Raw genomic sequence first — 25804 nt, forward strand, 5'->3', positions numbered from 1 at the left:
CACGAGGGAAGTCCCTAAACACATTTTCCTATGTTTTGAATAGCGGTTTAGCATCTAGTACTCCAAATAAGGGCATTAACAGTCTAGGAAACTGGGTGGTCAAGTTGGCTCAGCTGGCTTATTACAAAGCACTGTGGAGTTTTGCATTCTCCATTCTTGAAACGATGAGTATACTGCATGGCTTCTTAAAAGCCCACGAAGTGGAGTGTCTAAAAGGGCAGCGCCTCTACTTCCTGAATGGGGAATGGTAAATAAGCCATGTGGTCACCCCTGCCTGCTCCCTGACACACAGGTGACTCTGAGGGACCCCGGTGACCTGTGTCCCAGGACATCTCTGCTCCAGGGAAGTGGGCACCAGGCTGGCGGTGCAGGCTGTGCACGCGGCCCTTTTCCTGTTATAGCTGGAGCAGGGACAGCGCTCTGAAGTGGGAAACAAGGTCCAGCAGCTTTATTCTACCTCAAAAACCTACACATTCTCTGCAAGTGGTCTCATCTAGCACAGTGTTGAAAACTACGATCCTTGACAGAGAGGAACAGTGATGACTTAGTGAAGACCTGCTTGGAAGTTGTTAATGTGTTTTGTACGAAGCCTTGTTCCAGTGGAGTTGCCCTTGGGACTTGGCTGCTGAAGTTCCTAGCATAGTGAGAATGGGTCCCACTGAACACATTTGGAAGGACCATGGACGACGGAGTCAGGAGGGATGGCTTCCAGATCTTGGGTAATAGCTTCCACCCCAGATGGCAGCTTTGTTGGTGATCACAGGTGCTTGGGGAGATCAACCTTGTGATCGTGGAGGCATGAGCAAAATGGAGAGTGCCTCCCAATGTGGCACAGGCACAGTTACCAATAATCTCCTTCAAATGTCCTCTGACCTAGGAATGAAGCATGGATTGGCCTCTGATGCTTTCCAGCCATTCACAGAGCAGTGGTCACTTGGGCAGGAAGCAGCTCTGGGAGGCCAGGGCATCCAACATGGCTTGCTTGGCTTTTGCCAGCAAACAGTGTAGTGTTCACAGCCCCTGGAGGTGGGCCAGGCCAGGTGGAAGGCCTCCGTCACAAGCTGAACCACGCCAGGCACGTACGACTTGCCTGCCTCGAGGTGACACACTGGCATCTTGGATGGGCCGGACCCAGAGGCTCTGAGCCACACCAGGGCCTGCCTGGTGGGTGATAACAAATAGGGTACCGCTCCCCTTTTTCATCTTCCTTTCCTACTTCCTTAGGCTGGCATTCCCACCTTGCTAATGTGAACAAATTGCTGTTTAAAACCTGTTAGACGTGTACAAGTAAGTATAAATGAGGACTTGCTGCCCCGGCCCATCTGGTGGGCTCCGCAGTGTAACCTTCTTTACTCACTACCTATCTGCCCACTGGTAGCTCAGATCAAGTGTTCTGTTCCTACCCAACAACAGTTCAAGAGACTTCAGCAGCCATTCTTCTCCTGAGCTGCTCGAAATATAGCTTTCAATTTTTAATTTTCGGCATGTGGGACCTTAGTTCTCCAACCAGGGATTGAACCCGCACCCTCTGCATTGGAAGCACAGAGTCTTAACCATTGGACCTCCAGGGAACTCCCTCAAAATCTTTTTAATTACTTCACTTAGAGCCACAGAGCTAAGAGGAGGTCTACCTGGCATTTGACTTACCCGAGAGAGATAAAGAAGTTATTAAAATCTCTAGTTCTTTGAACACAATCACGACAGCGATAAATATGGATGTTTTCTCACCCACAGTGCCACCATGGAATCCCAGATGAGGTTACAGTTAGGGAAAGGATGACACAAACATACGCCTCAGGTTCCATTTTATTAAAAAACAAAACCAAACAAAATTTTGCAATGGAATTTCCTGGAATTCACAATCCTTTTCAAATTTTCATAACTGCATGTTTTTTGAACTTTACAGAAGAACACAATTGCACTTATTTACATGATAGTCTTCTATATAATAAAAAGAGCCGTGTTGTATGATTGAATAATTCCAATTATTATCCTTAATATCTTATCATTAGCCCGTATGAGACAACAGCTTCTGCTCTCCAAGCACATAGAGAATAGAATAAATCAAAATAAAAGTTGTGTCTTCTAATAGAAGACAATTCCTGTTAAAGATGGTTTCTTTTAAACTTCTGTGTATTTCAAGAGGGATATAAAGTGCTTTAGAAGGAGTAAGGTAGGTGCCTGAGGTGGGGAAGAAGAAAAAGAGATTTATACAGAAAAAAACAAAATGAAACTCAATAACTACACCATCTGAACTAATCATTTAAATATGCCTGTGACTTGTATAGAAGATAATGTTTGGGTAGAACAGCTACATAATTCACTACTAAAATTTTTTTTTTTTTTAACAATTAAGAACAAACCAAAGTCCAAATAAGAAGTTACTGGTGAAAATGCCGTGGGGAGTAACTTTGGTGATTTTGAGTCATGTGGCAAATAAAACAAGGAACAGTCTCATAATCTGAGTATCGTGAGAATGAGTTAGGGACCATTACACGTGGATCTTCAGACCTCAAGGGGCCGCTGAGTAAAATTCTAACAGTGACGTCATTCGTTTTACAACGAAAGCACTTAATCTGTGTTGGCAGGGGGTGGGGGGTGGGTAATAAATCCACTGAATTTTTTTCTTGTTAGTAGGAAGGGACTAGACATTAACTTAAAATGTCATGTCTGAACTATTTCTGAATGGTAAATTCATTCTTTGTAGGAGATTTTTTCCCCCCAATGGAAATAATAATATCCTACCTAAAGAGGTTAAAATAAGTTGGTTTTTCTTTCCTTTTCACATTGCTGAGCTGTCAGTTGCTGGTCTTGATCTGCAGTCCACAGAATCAGTGTCTTGTATATACTGCTTGGGAGGCTCTTCCCAGAAACTAGAATAATCATCCTTCCAGCTTGTGAACATTTAAAAGAATAACACCCATTATTTTTTCAAGAAATGAATGGAATGTAACTTTTCACAAGTACAAAATTACTTCAAGTTTTCTAAATATAAGGGACTTCTCACTATAAAAATAACAACCCCTCCCTCCCCTCCCCCACCTCGACATCTCTTTCTAATTATAAAATGGTACAACCATTTCAGATTACTAATGTGAAAGCAGGAAGTAAATATATTATGTACATGTACAAAACACGTCAGTATCTCACACCATTTACATTCATATGAAAGAAATTTGTTTATTGATCTTCCTTTGCAATTTGACAAGAAAAAAAGTTGAGATAACGTTACAAAACAATCAGGCCCTTGTCTTAGAACTCTGTACAAACATTCCAGCCAGAGGCATCTCCTTTGCAAACAGAGCAAACAATATTCTTTCAACGTTTTCTGGAAGAAGGGGGCTGCTGACAGAGAGATGTTCCACGGGGCCCTCCTCCAGTTTTCAGAGTTTGTGACATTCCTCCCTATTCTGACAAAAGTGGATCAAATTCTCAACTACCGAGGAAACTACAAGAAAAGGCAAATCACTACCAGTTGTTGAGGAAATGGTGACTCTCGTCAGATGAGCTGGCCGAAAGGATAATGGCGAGGATTCCAGCAGAGGGCGCCCTGCTCCCTTGCAATAACATCCCGTTTAACACTAAGTACCGTAGACGCCAACGCAAACACAGACTGAAGAGTCCTTAAGTTAATAGTCCTGCCACTGATTCACGATCTATCACTACAGGCAAAGTTTGGTATTTTCTTCAAAAGAGCAGGATATGCTATAATTAACTAGCTCTTATACACGAAAATTCTTTGGCTATTTAAAGTCTTCACATTCTCAAAGAGAACAATATTCTGAGTTCAACAAAGCGCTCGATTTGTCTGAAACTTCTGAGGGAAAAGGAGACTAAGCACTCGACTGTCAGGATGGTGCAGTACTAAGGCCATGATGCTTTTTTTTTTTTTAGATTTCTGGATATCATAAGAGAAATCCAGCCTGCAAGAGAAACCCCCCTAAGATTTCATTCACAGTTTCATTCAACCAAGTGAACCAACTTCACTTTTATTTATGAGCACATTGGGAAAAAGTTACACTAGCCACTGGAAGAAACATGTGTCCATTGGGAGGGTGGACACGTGTTTGGATGGTCTTTGGTTTATACAGTACACATGGTCCCCACCTGATGTTCTCTGCTTCTCCAAGTCTTTCACTTCAGTAAGGAGGACAAGACCACTGATGTCCTGCCAAGCAACGACTTTCGGTGACTCAGAATGAGCTACCTTCTCCATGGGTTTTCTCCCTCCCTCTCTTCAGACCCACAGAGCCTCTGGAGAGATGCATGTTTTTGACTTATTATCCTCAACAAATATTTGTCCAGTGGCTAGAGACAGAATGGCTTGGTGGTAAATGCAAATGTTAACAGTAGCACAAGGAAAAGAAGGTCTTTAATCACGGAGATTTCTGGAGAAGCCACTTGATCATGAAGCACTCAAGGCATGCATCATTTAGAGGACAGTATAGAGAGATGTAAATAACCTCAGCAGCTCCTTTGCAGAATGAGAGGGGTTTGCAATTAAAGGACTTGATAATGAAGAGTCTACATCCAGGATCTGGATGCATTGCTTGAGTTTTGGGATGATTAATTTAGTGACACCCAAAGGTCAAAGAGCACAGTGTGGCTACTCATCTGTGGGTCTTTATAAATTACAAGGGGCCTGGAGTCATGAGATGGGGAGGGGAGGGCAGGAAGGTAAGAGGTAAGTGATGAGAAATGCACACCTGCTTCTCAGAATTAATTTATTTTTCAGATAATCCCAACCTTCTTTGCAATCAGGAGTGTTTAACTCACAAGCGTTAAACTCCTTAAGATGAACACAAGGCCTCATAGAGGTCTTGTGGAGGATTTTAGTTTTAAATCCTCTGATTTAAAACTGATTCAGGAAGAGCATCCATGCACTTTCCCTGCCATCTTCTTTCCTAACTCCCTGTGGGTAAAAGCATCTCTGTGCATGAGTGCTTAGTTACTCAGTCGTGCCCAACTCTTTGCGACCCTCTGAACTATAGCCCAGCAGGCTCCTCTGTCCATGGGATTTTTCAGGCAAGAATGCTGGAGTGGGTTGCCATTTCCTCTTCCAGGGAATCTTCCCGACCCAGGAATTGAACTGGCATCTCCCACGTTTCCTGCATTGCAGGAGGATTCCTTACCCGCTGAGTCATCAGGAAGCTGTATCCTCACCACCTTTTAATTGCCCTTATCAAAAGTACTGTTCAGTTCTGGCCATGCAAATAACACAGAGGGAGTTCTGTGATGCAGGGCACCTCACAAGGAACTATGCATCCCTAACTTTGGGCGAATGGTTTCTTTTTGCTTCTTTTTCAGTTTCAAGGAAGAAGTGGCCTCTCAGATCACTTACAAAGAGCAAGTTCTTGTGCCAAGATGTTAAGAAGCAGGAGTGGACATCGGATACGGTACAGCCCATGTGTTTTTCCAAGAAATCCTAACCCTGGGGGCCTGTGGTGAACTGAGAAGGTCACAGATGCTGGGGGTAGAAGATAACAGATTAGACAGCCTTCTGGAATTGTTACCTTGCCATTATTTGCCTCGGAGACTTTGCTGGAAAGGAAGTCTTTTTTTTTTTTTTTTTTTTAAGGCAATAGCTAGAGGTGGTCTGTGATAAAATTAGTGACATGAGAAGTGAAAATGAGGCAAACTCCACTACAGAGGAAGTTAATTTGCTTTTATAGTCAACTGGTTTTCCTCATCAGAAGTGCAGAGATAGATTCTGCCACACAATAAAAAGAAGAAAAACATCAACAACAGGAAGGACGGTAATCACAATAATAACACCTCTTCAGATCCACTAAGGTTTTTCTGTCCTAAAAGATGGGAAAAGGATTCATGTGGGGGTGTGCAGACAAAGAAAGAGATAGGCAGTCAGAGAGCCAGAGAGAGACACACCCAGACAAAAAAGGAAAGAAATCTAAATGAAAGTATTATTAAAAAATGCTACCAGAAATGGCCTCAGAGGCTCTATTACCACAGAGGGTTGGAGCCTCCCTCCACAGAGGGTGTGACTCTCTCTGTGGTTTTCTGAAAGGGTTTTGCTTTGATGAGGTTTCTTTGTTTTCAGTCCAGGTGATGCCTTCAACAGACAACTAAATGCTCTGCAAGAATTTTCATCTCGACTAGATGAACGTGATGGTAGTAAGAGTCCAAGACAGGCTGTCTGTCATCGTTTTTGGTTCTGAAAGGATGTCAGCTTCAGGAATGTCAGAGCACTAGCAGAACTAGCCTGGGTACCATTGGTTGGGATGACCGAATCCAGACCCAGGAGCATGCAGGATGTTTCCAGCAGAATGAGGGAAAACAAAACAGAGAAACCTCTTTGACCTGTGACTGATTCATGTTGCTGTATGGCAGAGGCTAACACAATATTGTAAAGCAATTATCCCCCAATTAAAAGCAAAACAAAAAAACACCCTCTTTGCCTCCATGGTCATGATCATTACTCAGTGACGTCAGAAAAGGTAGATGCCTTTGCTACTTTTAACTTTCTACCTTCTCCAAGCTCTCCATCACTCCCTGCCAGGATGACAGAGTTGACACTTTAGGGGTGATCCAAACCTAGAGATGAAATCAAAATATCGATGCTCTATTCATGATCGAAGTTCAGTTCTGCCCAAAGGGACCAGCCACACAGGATACAGCAATTCCTAGAGGGGACTCTAAATTACACTGAGGGAATGGGGATGCCCGTTTTCTTGCCCACCTCCTTGGGGCCGAAGGGGGATGCTTACTTCTGAGTTGAGAGCTGGTTTCTGAGTTTCAGGGCACCATAATTCACCAACTTGAGGCTGGAAAGTCACAAGCTCCTAAGACTTCTCCTGTATTGAGAAGGCCACACAGAGTCTCGTGTTTGGAGCCTGTATGTACCTTGCCACTTTTTCCTCCCAAATCCATGCATTTTAGCCAAAGTGATGGGGCTAGGGGCCACTGGGACTAGGAAAAGACCATCTGCAGGGGGACCAGGGGTGGAAGTAAATCTGCATTACTAGAATATGGAATTCTGTTTGGCTCCTGAATGCCACACATCCGTCCAAGGGTGGACGGGAAGGATATAATTTTGTCTCAGCACCAAACCAACATGCTTTGTGTGATTTCTTTAAAAAACAAACAAACAAAAAAAAAAAAAACTGGTCAAGGAAGTAATGGCAAATGGTCATGGACAATTGTGGTAAGGTTAAACAGGCCCAGCAAAAATTTCAGGAAGGATGTTCTGAATATTTATCCATTATAAGACAAGTGGGTCTCTGGGCCTCTCATTAGGTGACCTGGGTGGGATCCAGTTCTCTCTAGTGGTAATTAGGTTTTACCCCCTTTTATTTGTAAGGGTCAGGGAATCTTGGGAGAACATTGGAGAAGCTCTAGTCCTGTGTTCTCCAAGGTGACGATGAACCACGTGTGGCTGCTGAGGACTGGAGCATCAGCCAGTCCAAATGGACAGCTGAGTGACTGTCAAACACACGCTGCCTTTAGTAGACCTAGTATGAAAAAGAATGTCAAGTATTTCATGAATACTTTTTATACTAATTACCTGTGGAAACAGTAACGTTGGAACAAAGAAGTATATTATGGAAATTACTCTTACCTGTTTTCTTTCGCTTTTAAAAAATGTGGCCGGTAGGAAATTTGCAATTACATGTGGGACTTCTACTATATTTCTATTGGAGAGTACTCATCTAGACCCTATGGAAAAATGCACATCAAGTCTGCAGATGCTTCAAGAGGGTTCCCATGTCCTTTGATACTTTCTACGAGCCACGGGGGGCCCAGGTCAGGGTTTATTCTTTGGGGGGACGATCTGTGTGGGAATGGTTCTTTCCATTTTTTTTTAACCCTTCCATGCCAGTTTTTTTTTTTTTTTCTTAAAATTAACAAAGTCATGGGAAAATTCTTCAGAAACACGTCTTTGGTAAAGGAGAACCTTCTAGACTCACAGAGCTTGCAGCAGAACTTTCCTAGGGTCAGGTCCACAGACTCAGCTCTGCCACCTGGGCTTGTCATCACCTAGGCAGCATCTTTTAGGGGCTGCTGGGCTACGGCACACATAAGCAACCAATTCCTGATCTACCTGGTCACTGGCAGGAAGAGAGAACACCCACCAATCCTAAAGGCATTTTCTCTCTGGGCATGGGATCCAATTTATGTAATTATCCTCTTCATTCCCTTTGACTTAATACCAAACTTTGTTTTGGACAAAGTGGACTGAAGGAGGGGTAGATGGTACAGGCCTTTGCTGACCTAGAAAAAGAAATATCTTGAGATGAAGAATTCCACACTGAGAACGAGGATTTGAAGGTATCCAGAGACTGCAGACTCTGTGACTAAGTGTGGCTTTTTAAAGCAAGGCAAAATAAAGCAACTCCTCCTTGGCCTTAGAACTTCCATTATTTAGACAGTCAGTCTCAGCCACACAGGCGTGCTGAGTCTCAAAAAGCTGTTGTTATATGTTACATGTCAAGTAACTCTGCCTGCCCAAGGTAGAAAGTCTGCTGCGTGTCATCACTCACCGCTAAAAATGGGTCCCCCTGGCAAAATGCTCATTAGTGGTCCTAAGACCGGCAGGAGCCTTGGGCATCATCTTGTTAAACACCTTCTCTTTACAGATGCTGAAGCCGAGGCCCAGCAAGCACGCGGCTCATCTCCGCCTCCTGACTCCGGATTCAGCACTGCCTTTATTCTTCCCTGCCTTGGACACCCTGAATTTCAAGACAGGACTCCTACAGAGATGTGACATTTCTGAAGGTGGTGACCATTTTCTCTGCCTTTGCTGCCTACTTAGAAAGTATCAAATAGGAAATCGTTAAAGGTAGAGAAAAAAGAGCCTTCAAGGGTCTCCCTTGACATCTACACCGTGTTCCAGCAGGCAGCCCAGTTTTACAGCAGAACCAAACTCTGTTTTTGCACGAGGATGAGTGTGGCAAGGCAGAAGGGCCTCATCACATACGTAAATAACTCGATGAGAGAAACGTTCTTTCCCAGGTAACCCATGCCCAGCAGCCTGGCCTTTCACAGATGTCGAGGTGATCCATCTAATAGTCCAGAGAAACAGTGTACACTGCCTTAGTCATCCATGCATCTGGAGAGTCTTGAATGTATTACAAAATTGCCCACTGAAAAAATAGCACATCTCTGTCATAGTTACAAAAAAAGAATAAAAACATAAAGAATTTAAAAACATCAGGTGGATTTTCAGAATTCATTTTGATACCTCGTTTCCTCTCCCTCTGACTTTGTCTCTCAGTCAGGAGAAACTTGATTTTAACAATTCCCACTCTGTACTTTTTAGATCGAGTGTTCTATTACACTCCACCTCCCACCTCCCACTTGGTATCTAGACGCACTCGGGGGAGCCCTGGGAAGCAGTTTCCTAAGGATTCACCTAAATCCTTCCTCGAGGTCTGGTGAGATTGAACAGAAGTGTACTGGAATTAAAGTAAGACCTGGATGCTCTGTGTTGGATCCAAAGATGCTTGGATCTTTTCTAAAGCTTCCATCTCCTGCAGGACCCACTTGTGGAGGTAACAGGAGATTGTCCCAGCCTTGGGGAAACCAATGCAACAGATGGTTCACTTTCAGGAAGGGTATGTGGTATCTGGTTTGAAAATTAGGCTTGTTGTCCTAGCGACGGACAAGCCCTACAGCCACTTGGAATGGCACTAATGCCCCGAGAGGGAAATTGTGATTTCAGCATTTCAGTCAAAGACTGCTAAGACCCAGAAGGATTGACGTGCCTCCCTAGAGCTTCCTCCTCAAGTCACGTGGGTCCTTAACAGAGCTGGGCAAGTGGAAGCCAGGGTGTGTAGCTGAAAAACATGAGCAGTGGCCTCCGCAGATTCAGAGCTCGGTGCTGGGCTCTCTGGCAGCTGGGAGTTTTAAGACCCACTTAAAGAACTTAGATTCTAAACGAAAGCTGGCCTTAGACTGTTTCAAGGTGCCGAGGCACTTCCCAAAGCCATGCACACTTCATGCTGAGAGGTCAAGGCCATTAATCTCAGAGATGGAATACAAACTGGTCAGAGCAGGAACTGATGCTTCTAAACAGAACTCAGTACGAAAGCTGGAGTGAATCAAAGGAAACACAAAGGAGTAAACATAACATACACTACACATAGTCCTTAAAAAGAAACTGCAGAAGAAATCAACCACATTCCCCAAACAGGAAAACAAGACCCCGGGAAAAACTGAAATGAAACCAAGAAGCCCTAAGAGTGTCCTTTCAGTCTGTTTTGGGAACTTCTGAAGTGTGTGTTTACAAGGACATGGGAGAGAAAATCAGCTTTCAGCTTCCCAGGTGCCAAGGCCAGGGCCTGCTGCAGAGACGGAGAAACTGCATCCTGATGAACGTGACTTTGGATATTGCTTTGCGGTACCATTCTTGAGTGGAGCGCCCTGGAGTTGCCAAGGTGTTCTGGAGATGTGAGTGCCGGGTCCAATCTTGGGGCACTCCTCCCTTCCTTCCCCTTGCATCCTACCATCCCTTTTTTCTCTATTTGCCGTTTCAAGATTTCACCTCTTCGCAGTCTTGGTCGGTGGAGAGTTCTACATCAGACAGTCCAACCTCCATCGCCATGATCAGTGAGATATCAGAATCACTGCTTATAGCTGGCTCCTGCTCACCTGAGGGGGAAACAAAGTTCATGGTGAACACTGAGCTACGTCTTCAGAGGCTTAATACGGTTGCCTTTAATAAGTAACATTTCATTGGTGCCAAAGTCTTGGTGGTACAGTGGCTAGCATAGCTGCCTTCCCTTTCACTGAAGCTCAAGAGAAGGTATCAGGAAAATTGCCTAGTTTGTAAAAAATAAATACATAAGAAAAAAGTCTAGTTATCTTATGCTAAGGGCATGTGTGGTAAGTCACATCAATTTGTGATCCCACAGACTGTAGCCCACGAGGCTCCTCTGTCCATGGGATTCTCCAGGCAAGAATACTGGTGTGGGTTGCCATGCACTCCTCCAGGGAATCTTCCTGACCCAGGGATCAAACCCGCATCTCTTATGTCTCCTGCAGGGGCAGGTGGGTTCTTTACTGCCAGTGCCAACTGGGAAGCCCTTCTCATACTATGAAAAGATGTATAAGTATATATCTAAGGAGGAAAAAATACACTGAATATCTCTAAGTAGGGAAACAAATTCTATATGGAAAAACAGTTGAACAATTCACAGATGAAACGACTGAAAAATGTGTATAAAATTTTTCAGAATACTAAAAACATGAACAATAAGATCAAAGGTATATGTCACCCTGCGGAACTTCCCTGGTGGTCTAGTGGTTAAGACTTTGCACTTCCATTACAGGAGGCACTGGTTTGATTCCTAGTCAGGGAACTAAGATCCTGCATGCTGCATGGTGGCCAGAAAAAAAAGTATTATGTCATGCTGGGAAAATTTGTAAAAAATTCACTGAGGGTTGTATTCTTAATGTACAGAGAACTTTTAAATAAATAAGAAAAACTAAGAGTCCAACAGAAAAAATGGGTAAAGGTTACTGTTATACAATTCACAAAAGAATGCAATACAATTGACCAATAAATATCAGGGAAAAAGGAGCTACTCCTTTTTGTTTTGAAATCTTCACTCTTTAAAAAAGACTGTATTACACACATTTCGGTAGATATTTTGATCAACTGCATTCAGAACTGTGAAATTTTCACCCTGTAATTTCATTTTCACAGTATATTACAGAGAAATAATCAGAGATGCAAAAATATCCATTTAAGCATTATTTATAGCAGCAAAACATTGCAAGTAACAAAGCCTAACAATAAAAAATTTCTCAGTAAACTATGTTACTTCTAAAAGACAATCTTCTTGTTATAATTATTAAAGTGATATTTCCAAAGAGTCTGTATTTACAGAAGAAAATGCTCCCAGTAAATGAAAACAGAAATATTCAAAGCTTTATGTGCAGTGAAGTCAACAGAGAAAGTTAACTGGAAGTAAGAAAGCCGACAATATTAATAAGAGTTGTCTCAAATTTGGGGATTTATAATTATTTTCTTTTCTTTAAAAAATTTAGCTTTACTCCTAAACATGCTTCAGTGAACATATATCATTCATTCACTCAACATGTAATTGAGTCCCTACTATATGCTAAGAATTGTGCTAGCTGTAGGGATATAGGGGTGAAAATGAGGCAATTTCAGTCCTCAAGGAGCTTACTGTCCAGTAGGCAGGCAGACCATTGACTTGTCAATTACCCCAACATGATAAGCTCTTTGTTGTAAGATGTACCTGGTGTTATAGGAAGTAAGGGTGCTACGTAACCATTTGCTGAGTCTAAGAAAGCTTTCCACTGGCTACCATGTCTAAACTGAGTCCTATAGGATAACTTGTATTTCAGCCAGATGAATGAGAAGGATGAATCTTTTTTAAGCAATAGCAATAGCATGTACAGACGGTTGGAGTTGATAGACAGTTTTGTGCAGACATCAGACTGTATTTAAATATGACTGGGATGCAAAGGTAAGCTAGGGAGTATGAACAGGGGAGGCTGGAGAGCTCAGCTGCCTATAATTGAAAGTGTTAGTTGCTCACTTGTGTCTGACTCTTTGTGACCCAATAGACTATAGCCCACCAGGCTCCTCTGTCCATGGGATTCTCCCAGGCAAGAATACTGGAGTGGGTTGCCATTCCCTCTCCAGGGGATCTTCCTGATCCAGGGATTGAACCCAGGTCTCCTGCATTGCAGGCAGATTCTTCACCATCTGAACCACCAGGGAAGCCTATCAATTCAGTTCAGTCGCTCAGTCGTGTCCGACTCTTTGCGACCCCATGAGTCGCAGCCTATAAGGCAGCTTTAAAACCAGAAGATCTTGTATGTTCCATTACCCTACAGAAGAAACATGCAATTAAAAGACCAACAAAATATCTAAGTACTAAAGAATGCAGATGGTTATAATACTTTTGCTCTCATAATCACTGATATAATTTCTTCATGTTGAGGTACAGTTAAGAAAAAATAAATATGAGTTTCATGAAGGGCAGTGAATTTTCAAATGTTTACAAGGAGACAAATAGAGAACTGACACAGAGTTATGGTCTTAAGAATCAGTTTTAGAGAAATAAAGTGTCTCACAGGGGTGTAGCCAACCTAAAGACTGAGATCTATAATGTTTCCTAGACCCAAAAGAGCCTGAGGTTCACATAACTATAGACAGATCAATGGGTAGAATAAAACTTTGGAAACAGATCTTGGGTAGAAGTATTTAGCTTTGTCAATGGTAGCATTTAACAAATTTTCAGGGGACTTCCCTGGTGGTCCACTGGTTAACAATCTGCCTTGCAATGCAGGGGACACAGGCTTGATCCTTTGTTGTGGAACTAGGATCCCACATGCCAGGGAGCAACTCAGCCTGAGCGCTGCAACTAGAGAGTCCGTGAGCTGCAACGAAAGATCCCACGTGTCACAACTAAGACGGGACTCAGCCATATAAATAAGTAAACATAAAAAAAACACACTCACACAAATATTCAATAAAATTATTCATGCAGAAAAAAGATGAAATTGGATTCTTGCCTCACATCATATACATTCTAGGCTGGCTAAATATCTATATCTACATCCATTGATATATCTGTATCTACATCTATATCTACACCTATGCTGTGCTGTGCTTAGTCGCTCTGTTGTGTCCAACTCTTTGTGACCCCCTGGACTGTAGCCCGCCAGGTTCCTCTGTCCATGGGATTCTCCAGGCAAGGATACTGGAGTGGATTGCCATGCCCTCCTCCAGGGGATTTTCCCAACCGAGGGATCTAACCTGTGTTTCCTGCATTGCAGGTGGATTCTTTACCAGCTGACCTACCAGGGAAGCCCATCTATGCCTACACCTGTACCTATGGTCCATCTTTATTTCGCATGTGTTACTTCCTTCTCATTTATCCTCTTCTCCAGAGCTATCTGGTACCTTGCATCCCTGACCTTTGGGGAATTCTTTGATGCAAACTGGGGTGGTCCTCCTCTTCCTCATGTCTGCTTAGCACTTGTTTTCTCCGCATGGTTATGCGCTCGGCACCACCTGGTGGAAGCTTTCACTCTGCAATTGTAGTGAGCAGCGGGCAATGGATTTGGGCAGACACAATCTGCACAGCTAGACACAGAGGATTGCTCTGATTTTTAGGTCCACTAAGTCACTGATGCTTTATTCATTTCCTCCCAGTTGCCCAAATTTTTCCAGGGTTTCTTCTTACATTTTCCCTGTCCATTTGCTACAGCTTTTGTGGGGTTTTAGGAGTGCCTAGAAGTAATTTCACATGTTCAATGCATACTTTTTACTCAGTGTTCTCCACAAACATCACTTTTACAATGAGAAAATTATATGGGTTTCCCTAGTGGTTCATACAGTAAAGAATCTGTCTGCAATGCGGGAGACCTGCGATCAATCCTAGGGTTAGGAAGATCCCCTGGAGAAGGGAATGGTTACCCACTCCAGCATTCTTGCCTGGAGAATTCCATGGACAGAGGAGCCTGGCGGGTTACAATCCAAGGGTCACAAAGAGTTGGACATGACCGAACAAGTAACACTTAAAATTACAGTTATGAGAGCTGGGATCCTATCTTACTTTAGGAGACTGTAGTCTCAGCTGTAAGTAATTATACATGTTACTCTGTATAAGTCACTTTCTCCTCTGGGGCTAAAGCTTTAAAATGTATAAAATGAGAGTTTGTACTAGGTATATTAGATGTCTTTCCAGTTGTTACAGTTTACTTGTGTATATGTTGATGCAAGTCTAGCACAGTGCCTCAGACATGGTGGGTGCTCAATACATAATTATTTAATAAAATTACCAGTGATAAAGAGTTGTAAGTTTTTCTTTTGCCATAACTCTTCAACATGTTGTTTTCTACTAAAAACTTTTCTCTTAACAAAGAAGAAAGCCTGCAATTGTATATTTAGTACAAGTATGCACTAAATGTGAGAATTCACTACTCTGAGGTACAAAGAAAATGGGAATATTCTTATTCCTGGAGATAAAAAATGAGGGCTAAGGATATGGAAGCAATGTAAGTGTCCAAGATAGATGGACGGATAAAGAAGATGTGGTATGCATATACAATGGACTACTGCTCGGTCATAAAAAAGAACACTCTATTGCCATATGCAGCAACGTAGATAGACTGGGAGGGTGTTATGCTAAGTGAAATAAGTCAGATGGAAAAAGGCAAATATTGTATAATAACACTTATATGTGGAATCCAGAAAACACAACAAACTAGTAAATACAAGAGAAAAGAAGCAAATTCACAGATACAGAGAACAAACTATGGTTACCAGTGGGATGAGGGGCGAGATAGGGCTGGGGGACTGGGAGGCACAGACTAACGTAAGACAGGCTACAAGGATATAGTACAATACAGGGAATATAGCCAATATTTTGTAATAACTGTGAATGGAGTGTAACCATTAAAAATGGTATAAAAATTAAAAAAAATTAAAATGAGGTCCACGTTGTAGAGATATATCCTCCCCCCTCCCACCGCTTCCCCTTTTGCATCTGTCTCCTCCTCCTCCTTGTTCTTTTGGGCAAAAGTCCATGAATCAATTCAGCTCATAAGAAGCCAAATATTGTAGCTCACAAGTAAACTACAAGTCAACCAAAGAGCTCATCACTGAGTGATTCTATGGCTTTCAACAGAGCAAGTACAAAAACAAAGCACAGATAAGAGCTGACTGGTACACAGAGAGCTCACTGTTCCTGCAGCTTCCCACCTTCACGCCTGTCTTCTCAGCCACCGGCCTCAGCAGATTTCATGGCTTCATTCTCACTATGGTGCTTCCTAAGCTGGAATGTGTGAATTGAAAGAAAAAAGGGCCGTGTGGACTGCTATAACTATTGGCTGTTGAATTTATGATGCTATTTTGGAAACTGACTGTCCTGCACAGCTCTAGGCAAAGATAAATTCAAATCAATACAAACAGATTTGCCAAAAGATGGTTCAATTTTCATGATGAGACATTTCATCACCCACAGTATCTAATCATTTTTCATTCCAAAACTGTAAAAAGTGATCTGAAGACATCTGAAATTATTCTTTAGTCTGTGCTATGTTTTTAATTGGACTTGGTGTGTTCCATAATTTTTGAAAACAGAATTTTTTTCTTGAATCGAAAGAAGAAAGAAAATATTAGTCACTCAGTCATGTCTGACTCTGTGACCCCATGGACCGTATCCTGCCAGGCTCCTCTCCCATGGGATTTCCCAGGCAAGAATACTGAAGTGGGTTGCCATTTCCTTCTCCAGGGGATCTTTTCCCCCAGGGATCAAACCTGGGTCTCCTGAATTCCAGGCAGATTCCTTACTATCTGAGCCTCCAGGGAAGGCTCTCTTTAATCAAAGCAGATGTTTTAATTTGAGACCATAATAGTACAAATAAAAATGCGGACACTAAAACATTTAGAAAGTTCTCTGTAGCTGGAACTAATTGAGGAGTATGAAATAACTGTTAACAATCAAAATGTTCACTGAATTTTACCTTCTCTCTTGTGAAAGTTAATATAAAATGAATACAAAAATAGCATTGGTCTTTATTGATTTCTCACAACAACCCTTTGATGTGTGGGTATTATTATTTCTATTTCACAGATGAAAAAATATTTAGTCCATTTGACACAGTTGCCCAATACTACTAGACACTCTTCCTTTCTTCTTTTTGTTTCATTCATTTTAAGGACATTGAGAGAATTTAAACAGGGAGTAATATGACCTGCTTAATATTTTAAAAGATCACTCTTGCAGTTAAGTGAAGAATAGATTGGTAGGTCAAGGGTGGAGGTAATCCAGCAAAAACCACTGCAGCAAAACAGATGAAACACGGGGATGGTTTGTTATAATATGAACAGAGGTCAGATGTTATATTAAAGTAATATTTTATTTTTTTACTACTTTAAAATTTTTATACAACTTTAAAGGTTGTATAATTTCCATTATAGTTATTACAAAATATTAGCTATATTCCTGTGTTGTACAATTCATCCTTGAGCCAGTCTTAGACCCAATAGTTTGTGTCTTTTAATTTCCCACCCCTAAATTACTTCTTACCCCATCCCCACTGATAACCCCTAGTTTGCTCTCTATGAGTCTGCTTCTTTTATGTTATATTCACTTCAGCACAGAGAAAGTATTTTGGTGGATTTAAGAATTGATCCCAAGTATCTAGCACTCCATCTTGAATCTCTTAGACGGTAAGCAGAAAACATGGCTTTAAATGGAGCTCTGTGACCTGTTTTGTTGACTCATAACTACTACTTGCATATATTAGCACATTTAATTCTAAGTAAAATCCATCAGTAGGCTAACTGTGGTTAACCAAAAAATTCTTAGTGGCGGGATTTGTTTTTATTAATTCCATTTAGTCCATAAATTATTCATATGGACTTTGGTTTCTTTGTTTCCTCTTTAATACAAAGAATGTTACCTAAAGAGTTCAGTTCAGTTCAGTTGTTCAGTCGTGTCTGACTCTTTGCGACCCCATGAACCGCAGCATGCCAGGCCTCCCTATCCATCACCAACTCCCAGAGTTTACCCAAACTCATGTCCATTGAGTCAGTGATGCCATCTAACCATCTCATCCTCTGTTGTCCCCTTCTCCTCCTGCCTTCAAACTTTCCCAACATCAGGGTCTTTTCAAATGAGTCAGGTCTTCACATCAGGTGGCCAAAATATTGGGAGTTTCAGCTTCACCATCAGTCCTTCCAATGAACACCCAGAACTGATTTCCTTTAGAAAGGACTGGTTGGACTTCCTTGCAGTCCAAGGGACTCTCAAGAGTCTTCTTCAACACCACAGTTCAAAAGCATCAATTCTTCGGCGCTCAGCTTTCTTTATAGTCCAACTCTCACAGGTTTCCTTTTGGGAAACAGACACTGCAGCTGTAGTTTTGCTGTGGGTTTGCTATAACTATCTCTATAACAGTGGGCCTGGATGACATAACGTTCCTCCCAACCTGAGATGTGGCCTGTCCTGTCTTGGGCAGGATGGGGTCTGTCTCACTTAACAGGCTCTGGCCCATCCATTGTCAACATTCCCAACCCTCCATAAATAGAAGGCACTTGGTGAAATTGAATTTCCTCTCTGGACATAGGGTGTCAAAGGGTGATGCATAGGGTGTCAAGTTTTATGTTTTATTAACTAACAACCATAGAGTGCTTATTGACAACTTAGCATTAATATATGCCAGAGACTATTTAAGTACTTTAGATTGTCCAATTGAATATTCACAATTAACCTGTGACAAAGGAAAAATTATTATTTCTATTTTCAAGTGTTAAAACTAAGGCTCAGAAAAGTAAAAAACTTCCTGGGTTTACACAACAGTAAGAGTCAGATTCAGAATGCACACCGAGGCCTCTCTGACACCAGAGTTCATGAACGTGACTGCATTTATACTTCAGAGTTGAGAGTCTTAGTCTGAGGATGTCCCAGGCAAGAATGCTGGAGTGGGTAGCCATTTCCTTCTCTAGGGGATCTTCTTGACTCAGGAATTGAACCCATGTCTCCTGCATTGGCAGGCGGATTCTTCACCACTGAGCCACCAGGGAAGGCCTAAGCACCAGGAGCAATGCCCAGAAGATGTTGACTTTCAGGGGAGTCTGCGTATCCACAGTTACATTCACGCCTATATGGTTATGTGCTGCTGCTGCTGCTAAGTCACTTCAGTCCTGTCTGACTCTGTGCGACCCCATAGACAGCAGCCCACTGGGCTCCTCTGTCCCTGGGATTCTCCAGGCAAGAATACTGGAGTGGGTTGCCATTTCCTTCTCCAATGCATGAAAGTGAAAAGTCAAAGTGAAGTCGCTCAGTCGTGTCAGACTCTTAGCGACCCCATGGACTGCAGCCTACCAGGCTCCTCCATCCATGGGATTTTCCAGGCAAGAGTACTGGAGTGGGATGCCATTGCCTTCTCTGATATGTGCAGATATGCATTTTTCTGGGGAGAGGGTTGCTTTTACTAGAGTCTCACAGAAATGATAAAAGTCTCAGAAGCATGCATCTAAGAGGTTTTGTGCCTAGCATAAGTTGTTCTTTTTTTTAGGCTGTGTCATGCATCATGTGTGATCTTAGTTTCCTGACCAGGGATCGAACCTGTACTCACTGCAGTGGAAGCGCAGAGTGTTAATCTCTGGACCACCAGGAAGTTACCGGGTAAGTTGAAGAAAACACTGTTGTCTGTAACCAAGAATGGCTTGGCTTTTTATTTTTTTTAAATGCATTTTTTGGTTTACATTTCACTAACTGTGTGTTTCATTAACTTGACGGGACACTTTTCATCTGAAATCTCTGCTTTCCTACTCGATTGTTTCTAAATGATGGTTATTCAAAGCTAGAGCAGAAAATGAGCCATCCCAGAATGCGTTTGATATTTACTCCACTGCCTGAGCTATGAAAGGAGGCACAGAGCAGTAGTGGCTGGAATAAATCCTCCTCTGTTGGGAATTAACAAACGTCACCCGCATAATGTGGTCTCTGTGTTGAGAGAAAGTAAGGGGTTGACGAATATCAACCCCCAGGTATTTTGATTCTCCGGTAAGTTTGATGTTCACATATTCTGCACCACATAAAAGCTTATTTCCCCCCACCATGTACTTGAAAAATAAGTTTTCAAAGAAATTAGCATCCTTCTGGACATTAATTTGGATTCTGAGGCCTTCCCAGGTGGCTCTGTGGTAAAGAATCTGCCTGCCAGTGCAGGAGACATGGGTTTGATCCCTAGGTCAGGAAGATCCCCTGGAGAAGGAAATGGCAAGCCACTCTAGTATTCTTGCCTGGGAAATCCCACGGACAGAGGAGCCTGGCAGGCTACAGTTAACGGGGTCGCAAAAGAGCTGGACATGACTTAACAACTAAACAACAAACACTGCTTATGTATATATTCCCTGTTGTAATCTTAGTGGGAAAGTTGCTTCAATTCCAAATGCAGAGTATTTTCAGTAAGGAAATGTGTCTCTTTTACGTGTATTCCTTGCTTTTTTCTCTTTTGCTTAATAAGAATTTTTGAGAAGATAAACTTCTGATTTGGTTTAAATTTTCTGTGTTATGAGTAGATTCTTCCGTGGGGATGGTGAATCTTTGGGTCACTTTCTTCAGAGGCTGTGCAACAATATTAACAATAATTCCAGGCATTGCTCTAAGCAATTACATGTTACGTATGTCATCCTCACAAAGATGCTATGGAGTAGATGAATGATTACCCCAATGACTGCTTCACATTTTACAGGTGAAGTCAACTTGTCTAAGGTCAAGAACAGAAAGAGGCAGAAATGGAATCCCAGCCCAAGAGCCAGTGGTGTCGACGGCTATGCTATTGTGCAATGGCAGTGGCATAGCTGCTAGATTTCTATCTGGCTGCTGTGGTTTAGTCGCTCAGTCATGTCTGACTCTCCACGACCCCATGGACTGCAGCCCGCCAGGATCCTCTGTCCATGGGATTTCCCAGGCAACAATACTGGAGTGGCTTGCCATTCCCTTCTCTAAGGGATCTTCCGGACCCAGGGATCAAACTCTCGTCTCCTGCATTGGCAGGTGGATTCTTTCCCAACGAGCCACCTGGGAAGCCCTAGGTTATTCCCAAAGATGATACTTGGCCACCTTGGAGAACCAAACGTTCCAGGCTTACAATATAAATTCACCCATTTTAGCCAAGTGACTCCTAAAAATTGTTCAGATATAACAGGGGAACTTTTGCCTTTTTTAATGTTTGCTCTATAATCATAAATGTAAATATGGTGAGCTCAAATCAGGAAAATTCTTTCTCACCTGGGGACACTTACAGCATTGTTTTTTATTCTGACTTAGTATAAGAGAACTCCCTGAAGTTTGGATATCAAATTAGATCACAAGTTAGGATTTAACTCTTTGCTTTTATCTCTTTGTCATTGGTTTTCTTTCCCTGTGACCCTTCACCTAGCAGAGGAAGATTTTCTCCAATTGCTCAAATTCCTTTTGATTTCATTAAAAATTCATTCACTGAGTAATTCCTTACTGAGTGCCAAGAGAAGGCAGAAGGTGACTTTTGCATTAGTTGTACATTAGTTTTTACAGGAAAGAAAGCAAAATCTAGTGAACGTTTATGCTGTTAATAGCTATTTTACAATTCCTGGTTAGTACTACCTACAGGAAACCTTCAGCATTAAGCATAATATCTGGTATACAGAATGCTCTTGGTAATTGTGACTATGATTGGAATGAAAAAAGAGTAAAAGAGGGAAGGTTAGCAGACAGGTTTAGAGAGACAGGTAGATATCATGCAGATATTAATTTCAATTATAAAATTATATTTTATAATAAAATCATAAATTACATTAATTTATATTGCAAGTAGAAAATTATCTATAGGCTTCATGTATTCATTCATCAATTTATCACTTATTCATCCAATAGGAATTTATTAAACACTTCTTAGGTACACAGCACTGTTGATGACCTTTGGAGGAAATAAAGATGAACTAAACACAAGCTCTGCTATTAACTTGAAAGCAATCTAGTAAAAGAAATCATATTTGTGTCCATATACATCTAATACTGGAGAAGGAAATGGCAACTGACTCCAGTATTCTTGCCTAGAGAATTCCATGGACAGAGGAGCCTGGCAGGCTACAGTCCATAGGGTCACAAAGAGTTGGACACAGCTGAAGCAACTTAGCATACACGTATGCATGTCAAATATAAGATGATATATGCTAAAATAGAGGTATAAATAAATGCTAGAGAAACAGAAAGGTAAGGAAAACTTCATCTCCAGCTGGGTAACCCTCATGAAGTAGGTTACATGTAAACCAGTGGTGAGAGCTGACTAGTGCTGGGAAGTATGGAGATGAGGAAGACGGCATTTGTTTTAAGAGATGTAAGTACCTGTTATATCTGAACAATTTTAGGAGGCACTTGGCTAAATGGATGAATTTACACTGTAAGCCTGGAATGGTTGGTTCTCTAAGATGGCCAAGCATTGTCTACAGGAAGATGGCTTTTATTTTAGGAGAACCTACCTGACTAACCATCATCAGAGCGAATGTCAAGGCATGCCGATGGTTTGATTCAGCTGTAGCTTAGGATATGGAGAACCATAGCAAAGTACCAGATCAAGCCCATAGACACTCTGCCCTCTTCTTTCCCTCTGTGCTTTCCCATTCTATAGGGAGCCAGAAGACTGGGAACTACATTTCCCAGCTTCCTTTGGCAGTTGGCTTTCTCTTAGGTCCTGCCAAGGAGATTGGAAGGTGGGAGGAGGCCCTTGCGCTTCTAGTTCAGGCTGGTCCCTGTGGGCTCCAGAAGTGTTGGCCGTGCCTTCAACAGAATCAGAGAGCGAAGGATCCTGACTGCCTACTCAGAGCTGGTGGTCTCCCCAGCATAAGCCAGACAGTTCTGGCAACATCAGAATAGTGGAAGTGTGCTCAGGATCTCGGGATATCTCGCTCTTCCAGTCTTCCAAACTGGTTTTGTTTTTGATAAATCTACTTTAATGAAGCATGATTTTGATGAGTTTTGATGGATGTGATGGATGTAAGTATTCGATTTCTATTTCCCCCAGAGTTTTGTCTTCTCTCTTTATGGTCATTTCCTCCCTCTGTCCCTGGTCTCAGCTTATATCTGATCTGCTTTTTTTTTAGTTTAAATTTATTTATTTTAATTGGAGGCTAATTACTTTACAATATTGTATTGGTTTTGCCATACATTAACATGAATCTGCCATGGGTGTACACGTGTTCCCCATCCTGAACCCCTCTTCCACCTCCCTCCCAGTACCATCCCTCTGGGTCATCCCAGTGCACCAGCCCTGAGCATCCTGTATCCTGCATTGAACCCGGACTGGCGATTAGTTTCTTATATGATATTATACATGTTTCAATGCGTTTCTCCCAAATCATCCCACCCTCTCCCTCTCCCACAGAGTCCAAAAGACTGTTCTATACATCTGTGTCTCTTTTGCTGTCTCGCATATAGGGTTATCATTACCATCTTTCTAAATTCCATATGTATGCGTTAGTATACTGTATTGGTGTTTTTCTTTCTGGCTTACTTCACTCTGTATAATAGGCTCCAGTTTCATCCACCTCATTAGAACTGATTCAAATGTATTCTTTTTAATGGCTGAGTAATACTCCATTGTGTATATGTACTGATATGCTTTCTTTTTTATAACTCTTTTTCAGGGTTTGTCAACACTGGCACAACTGATACTTGGGGCTGGAGAATTCTTTGTTGTCATGGGAATGTGCTGGGAATTGCAGGACATTTTACAGCATTCTTGGTCTCTACCCATTGATGCCATTAGCACCACCCCCTCCCCAGTTATGACAATCAAAAACTCTCCAGTCATTGGCAAATGCTCTCTGAGAGACAAAATCACCCCTAGTGGGTAACCATGGCTCGAGATAAATGTATATTTTCTGTAATTTTACATACCTGCAATTTTATAGTATGCACTCTTGTGTCTGGTTTCTTTCACTCATTATACTCATTGTGAAATCCACTAATGATGTCACATATATCAATAGTTCACACCTTTTTATTGCTGAATAGTGATTCACTGTATGGATATATCACATTTTGCTTATCCATTCATAAACTGACGAACCTTTGAATTATTTCCAGTTGTTTGGCTACTGTAAACAAAGCTTCTCTGAACATTTATGTGCAAGTCTTTTTGAGGGCATGCATTTTCATTTGTCTTGAGTAAACGCCCAGAAGCACATTGCTGGGTCCATCTGGTGGGTCTATGTATCTACAAGAGAAACTGCCAAGCTTTTGTGTGTGTGTGTAGCAAAAAATCACAGTGCATTAAATTCACTCTCAAAACAACTTCCAAGTATACAGTACAATACTGTCGGCCACATGCACATTGTCGTACAACAGATGTCCAGGACACCACCATCCTGCATGATTCTTGCAAGATAAGGGTCCAACTTCTTTCTTTTGCTCATGCATTTCCAGTTTTCTCAGCACCATTTGTTGAGAAGATTATCCTTCCCCACTGTGTAGTCTTGGCATCCTCGTCACAGAGAATTTGACCATATATGTGAGGGTATATTTTCGGGTTTTTTCTTTGCTTTCCTTGGCCCATATGTTTTTATGCCAGTTCTACACTGTTTTGATTATGGTAGCTTTGTAAGATACTTCGAAATCAGGAAGTGTGAGCCCTCTAGCTTTGTTCTCAGAGAATCATTTTGGCTGTTCAGGGTCTTTTGAGATTCCATATAAATTTAAGGATTTTTTTCAACTTCTGCAAAACACGACATTGGGATTTTGATAGAGGTTGCATTGAATCCACAGATTGCTCTGCCTAGTATGAACAGTTCAACAATATTAAGTCTCCCAATCCACAAATAGGGGATGGCTTTCTATTTATTTGCATCTTTTATATTTTTTCAGCAATGTTTTCCAGTTTTTAGTGTACAAGTCTTTCATCTCCTTAGTTAAGTTTACTCCTAAATACTGTATTCTTTTTGATGCTACTGTATGAGATTGTTTCCTTAATTTTCTTTTCAGGTTATTCATCCTTAGTGTATGGAAAAGCAACTGGTTTCTGTGTGTTTTGTCAAATGCTTTTTATGAATCAATTGAGATGACCTTGTTATTTTTATCCTTTGTTCTACTAAATCGGTGCATCACGTGCAGAGATCTATAACACATTTCAAGTTAATTTTGTGTATGGTGGAAGATAAAGGCTGGCGTTCAGTTTCTCCTGACACTTTTGTAATCAATTTCTTGTATTGCATTCCCCTATTTTGAAATACCTAGAGCATTTTCCACTTTCCTGACTGGTCTCACTGAATACAGCAAAGGGGTTGGAAAGATAGGCTGTGCTAAAACTGAAGAGTGATTTGAATGCCAGGCTGAAGTGTCATGACATTAACATACCTGGATTATATCATGTTTGCGCATAAAAGTACTTGCTTAAATGGGTGAAAATAAACAACCTCAGTTTCCTTATCAGTGAAATAGTGACAATAATATTTTTGTAGTCTATAACAAGATCTGGTCTCTGTGTGTATGTGTGTGTGTGTGTGTGTAAACACACCGACATAGGGCTTCACTTCACAGTGTCTGGCACATGCTGTGCCAGATAAGAGGCAGCTATTATTGTATTTAGTACATGTACTGAGAACCTGCTTTATTCCTGTCCCATTAAGCCTCTTGGCTTCCTTCTTTGTCTATCAAGATCCTGATGGACAAAGGGTGCCCTTTCTTTCTCTGGCCACTACCCCACTGTTTCTGTAATGCTCTATTTCTTCAGTGTGATCAGATGTAGGTTAATGCATCAACATTTCATAAAGAGCTCATTTGCCATGTGACAGCCTTATCCCTCTTGCTGGTACAAGTGTCGCTCTGTTACAAGATAGTCCAACATAAGAGCCAGAAGAAACTAGAGAACAGGCTCTGATGGAAATACAAGATCTAGTTTAAAGGTCAAGCTGCAGAACACAGCAAAGTAGGGGATCCTTCACATCTCTCTAGAAGGGGCTGGGGAGGGGAGGACAGACACAGGAGCACAGTTTCTGACACGTATTTTTATTTTTAAAGAATGAAGCAATTTAAATAGCGAAACTGTTGAGATCAAGTCCTCAAAAAAAGCTTAAGCAAATTATAGGCAGATAAATAGCCAAGTTTCCCTGATGGCTTAGATGGTAAAAAATCTGTCTGCAATGCAGGAGACCTGGGTTTGATCCCTGGGTCAGGAAGATCCCCTGGAGAAGACAATAGCTACCCACTCCAGGGTTCTTGCCTGAAGAATTCCATGGACAGAGGAGCCTGATGGGCTTTTTTCCAAACAGCTCAGCATTAAACTAGAGATGCAACACTGCCATGAGCACACT

At 41.7% G+C, this 25804-nt stretch overlaps 1 protein-coding gene across 1 annotated transcript in view; it reads right to left on the minus strand.

Moving 5' to 3' along the window:
• Positions 1–1788: 1788 nt before the first annotated feature.
• The window catches only part of RNF150 (ring finger protein 150), a 279128-nt gene continuing 255112 nt past the window's right edge, over positions 1789–25804 (minus strand). The window contains exon 7 of the mRNA XM_027567406.1: positions 1789–10608. Coding sequence (XP_027423207.1) covers positions 10490–10608 — 119 coding nt within the window. The 3' untranslated portion in view covers positions 1789–10489. The remainder of the gene's footprint in view (positions 10609–25804) is intronic.

This window comes from Bos indicus x Bos taurus, chromosome 17, assembly GCF_003369695.1.
Source record: "Bos indicus x Bos taurus breed Angus x Brahman F1 hybrid chromosome 17, Bos_hybrid_MaternalHap_v2.0, whole genome shotgun sequence".
NCBI classification, from domain to species: Eukaryota; Metazoa; Chordata; class Mammalia; order Artiodactyla; family Bovidae; genus Bos; species Bos indicus x Bos taurus.